The sequence below is a fragment of the Ichthyophthirius multifiliis genome (assembly GCF_000220395.1).
Source record: "Ichthyophthirius multifiliis unplaced genomic scaffold scaff_1120509249607, whole genome shotgun sequence".
In the NCBI taxonomy this organism is placed as follows: Eukaryota; Ciliophora; class Oligohymenophorea; order Hymenostomatida; genus Ichthyophthirius; species Ichthyophthirius multifiliis.
This window is the reverse complement of record NW_004087549.1, coordinates 2,098-6,392: the sequence shown is the minus strand read 5'-3', so window position 1 is coordinate 6,392 and position 4,295 is coordinate 2,098. Positions and strand designations below refer to the sequence as shown.

Sequence of the window (4,295 nt, the reverse complement as noted above, 5' to 3'; positions counted from 1 at the left end):
ATTAATTTTTATTTAATTATTTTAAAAATATATATTATATAGATTTTTTTTATTATTATTATTATTATTATAATTATATATATATTAATAAAATCTTTATAAAATACATTATTTTTAAACTTTTAATATTTTATTTTTCTAAATGTACTTTATTAAATAAATAAAACTATTATTTATTTATAATTTTTTTTAAAAAAAATTACAAAACTTATTTATGAATTTATTTATTTGTTTATTTCTTCTTTTTTTTAAAAAAAAAATAAAAAATTTAAAATAATAACTTAATTTAAATAAAATAATGGAAATAGAATAATTAAAGTAATACTAAGTTGATTTTTAAAATTTCTAATAAAATTATTCTTTCATTAATTAATTATCAAATATTCCTTTTGGTGATTATAAAATAATGGTAAACCTAAAAACTAGATAAGAAGTTATTGTAAAGCCTTAATAAACCCAAAATCTTTAAGAAACATAAGAATTATTATAAACTATATAAGAAATAAATATAAAATTAAATACAAAAGAACATTTTTTAAAATTTTTGGGATTTACAGAAACTCCTTTATAATTAAGAAGTTCTCCAGAAATGAATATTATATATTTAATATTCGAATATTATTCATAAAATATCGAAAATATGTGGGAGAAATGTATTTAAAAAGAAAAAATAGAGGATTTATTAATAAGATTATTTAATAATTTAATTGACTGTTTTTTATTTTTGGAAAAAATAGGATAATATCATACTGATATATCAATGCAAAATATTTTATGTTTTTATTGCGAAAAAGAAAAAAATTCAAATTTAAATTAATTTATACACAATATACAGTTTCAGCATACAGATAAGTAAAGGAATTTTCTTAAGAATAATAAAAGTATAAAATATATTAAATTATTAGTCATATATTCATATATATTTTATGTTATATTATTTTAAAAAATAAATAAAAAAATAAAAAAAATTTAATTGACATTTTTTAATTGATAAGTTTTTTAAAAAATTATAAAAATATATAAAATTTATATATAAAAAATATATTTATTAATATTATAATATAAATATATAGATATGTTTATTTAAAAAAAAAAAATATAAATTTAATATATATTTTTATATTTTTTTATTTTTTTATTTATATATATATATATATATATATATATGTATATATATTTATATATATTTATATATATATTACTTATTTAAATATAGTTATTTTTTAGCACCTGAAATATTACATAATTAAATAAATTAACTTAATCTTTAAAATATTGATGTATTTGCTTTTGGAGAATTACTTTTATTTTTAAGTTCTTTTTATAATAAATAAATATCTATGAAATAAAAAGTTAAACTAGTTAATAATACTTTTATAAATTATCTTTTTGAAATTATAAAAGAATTTTATTCTATTTAATATTTAATATTGTTATAAAATATGATGAATGAAGATCCTTAATAAAGACCTAGTTTTTTATAAATATATAATAATTTATAAAATATTTGCATATATAAAAATATAGAAGGTTTATATATAAAATATATAAATTATAAAATAAATATATATAAAAATATTTATTTATATCTATATATATATTTTTATATATTTATATATATATATATATTTTTTTTTTTTATATTTTTTATATTTTTTTATTTTTTTATTTTTAGTATTAAATATCTAAAATTAAATATTTAATTTGGAAAAACTTCCATTATAAGAGAGAGCTATAGAAATTAAAAATGAAATTTTTTCAAAAAAAAAATAACTTTTTGAAAAAGAAAGATTTTAAAGAAGTATATCTAATATCTAGAATAAATTTTAATAATAAAAATCTTAAATTTTTTCTACTCCTGGTAAAAAAAGGACAAGCTAAATTATAGAAAGTTGTAAAAAAAAATCTTTTAGTCCTTTTTCTTAAAGTCCTTATTAAAGAAATTCATATAATATTGTCTAAATAGTCAATTAAAATTCAAAAAAAAAAGAAATTCATCATAATCGTTCATTTTATTAAGTTAATAAAATTTTAAATTTAGAATAGAAGGAAGCCTTCGATAAATACTTAAAAGATTTGGAAAACAAGTATATTTATGATGAAAATGGCAAACTTAAAAGTAATGTATAAAGGAAGGAATATTTAGATGGTTCAGTTTATATAGGAGAGACAATTTTAAACGAAGAAAAATAAGAAATAAGAGAAGGTTATGGTATCTATTATTATAATAATGGGGATAATATGGAAAATTAAATGAAATTTATACATGATGTATTCAGTGAGATATACGCAGGAGGTTGGAAAAATAACGTTTTTTAAGGAAATGGGGTTTATTTATTTTCTACAGGAGAAAGATATGAGGGAGAACTTTAAAATGGACAAAAACATGGAAAAGGATAGTATTTTTATGTTAACTAAAATCATTATTATGGAGACTGGTTTAATGATTTAAAACACGGTTTTGGGGTATTTAATATATATTTAAATAAAGAAAAATATGAAGGAGAATTTCAAAATGGATTAAGACATGGAAATGGAGATTATTATTATAATAATGGAGATTTGTAAAATATATATATATATATATATATATATATATATATATATATATATATATATATATATATATATATATATCACATATAAAATTTTTTTTTTAGGTATAAAGGATAATGGGAATATGGGTAAAAATAAGGGTTTGGTGAAGTTTTTTTTTAAGATGGAAGTTATTTTTCTGGAGAATGGAAGAGAAATTAACCTAATGGATTCGGAAAAATTATTTATAATAATGGAGACGCATACGAAGGAAATTTTGTGGGCGGGTTTAAGGATGGGAACGGAGTTTATTTACATAAATAAGCTAATTCGAAATTTGTTGGATTTTTTAAAAAAGATATGCCTTTTGAATTTGGATAGTTTTTTTACGGGAACAATGATAAATATGAAGGAGAAATAAATGGGACTTAAAGATATGGAAAAGGGACTTATACATATTCGTAAGAATTAAAATTAAATATTGTATATATATATATATAAATATATATATATATATATATATATATATATATATATATATATTTATAAAATTATATATATTTCTATATATTTATATTTTTTAGTAATGGTGAAACATATGAAGGTGAATGGAAATATGATAAAAAAAACGGACTTGGTGTATTTCATTATTAGGATGGGTCGGTTTATAATGGATAATGGTCTTAAGGATAAATTAAAGGTTTAGGAACTATGATTTATAGGTTTGTATATTTTATTTTATTTTTATAAAAAATAATAATAATAAGTGATGGATCTTAATATAAAGGTTAATGGACTAAAGATTAAAAGCATGGAAATGGAATTTACAAATGGTCAAATGGAGCTTGGTATAATGGAAGTTGGAAATATGATAAAATGAATGGGAAAGGACTATTAGTAAAGGATAATTAGAGAATTGAAGGTACATGGAACGAAAATAAATTAATTAATAAGATTTGATTTTGAATATATAATTTTTAACTATTTTTTTATTTTTTTTTTAATTGTTAATTTAAAAAAAAAATCTTTTAAAAATTATATATATATATATATATTTATTATTATTATTGTATTGTAATTCATTCTATTATTATATAATCGATTTTTTCGTTATTTTATTCATTATTATTTTAATTGACTTTTTATAAGCTATTTTTTTAAGAGCTTTTTTAATTTTCATTTTAATTTTCGTTTGTAAGGAGAATTTATTATTAAGATATAATTTATTATTAAGATATAATTTATTATTGTTAATTTTAAGTTGTCTTATTAAAGGAAGCTTAATAAAAACTATTGGCTTAATTTTGATTTAATTATTATTATTATTCAATATTAAACTATAAATTATTATTTGAACTAATAGTTTCGATGCTTTAATTATTTTAATTGGAATAATATGATTATGAATTTTTATTATTAATTTCTTTATTTAATTCAGTATTTTTATCTGTTTTATTTTTCATTATTTCTTGTTAATTTGATCTTTATGAATCATCTTCTTGACTTTTATTTTATGTTTTTTCGTTATTTTCTATTATTGATTCCATTTTTTTTTATATTTTCATATTTTTATTATTTTTAGTTTATTTTTCGGTTATTTTACCGTGTTCTTGCCTTTCTTTTTTATTTTAAGTATGTACTTTTAGTTTATATATATTATGAGTTTTTAATTTTATTTAAAGATCATCTAATGTATATCTTTATTTTATTTTTTATTAAAATATTAAAACTGTATTTAATTATTTAATTAATTTTATTTT

At 16.0% G+C, this 4,295-nt stretch overlaps 1 protein-coding gene across 1 annotated transcript, besides 18 other annotated features; it reads left to right on the top strand. All coding sequences in view use genetic code 6, as the record gives it.

Annotated features, from left to right (window-relative positions):
• Positions 1-9: part of a microsatellite that runs on past the window's edge.
• Positions 1-12: part of a microsatellite that runs on past the window's edge.
• Positions 1-18: part of a microsatellite that runs on past the window's edge.
• Positions 19-1,096: 1,078 nt separating this feature from the next.
• Positions 1,097-1,197: a microsatellite.
• Positions 1,109-1,195: a microsatellite.
• Positions 1,141-1,199: a microsatellite.
• Positions 1,200-1,449: 250 nt separating this feature from the next.
• IMG5_015960 (morn domain repeat protein) lies at positions 1,450-3,495 on the top strand (the record flags this gene model as incomplete). The annotated part of the gene is made up of 4 exons (XM_004039590.1): positions 1,450-2,564; positions 2,661-2,996; positions 3,120-3,257; positions 3,303-3,495. The coding sequence occupies 4 exons, from the start codon at positions 1,450-1,452 to the stop codon at positions 3,493-3,495; spliced, it is 1,782 nt and encodes a 593-aa protein (XP_004039638.1).
• Positions 1,534-1,629: a microsatellite.
• Positions 1,576-1,623: a microsatellite.
• Positions 1,577-1,669: a microsatellite.
• Positions 1,597-1,679: a microsatellite.
• Positions 1,599-1,674: a microsatellite.
• Positions 1,625-1,673: a microsatellite.
• Positions 1,625-1,679: a microsatellite.
• Positions 1,634-1,667: a microsatellite.
• Positions 2,570-2,637: a microsatellite.
• Positions 3,020-3,112: a microsatellite.
• Positions 3,496-3,737: 242 nt separating the features above from the next.
• Positions 3,738-3,784: a microsatellite.
• Positions 3,741-3,789: a microsatellite.
• Between the last annotated feature and the right edge of the window lie 506 nt (positions 3,790-4,295).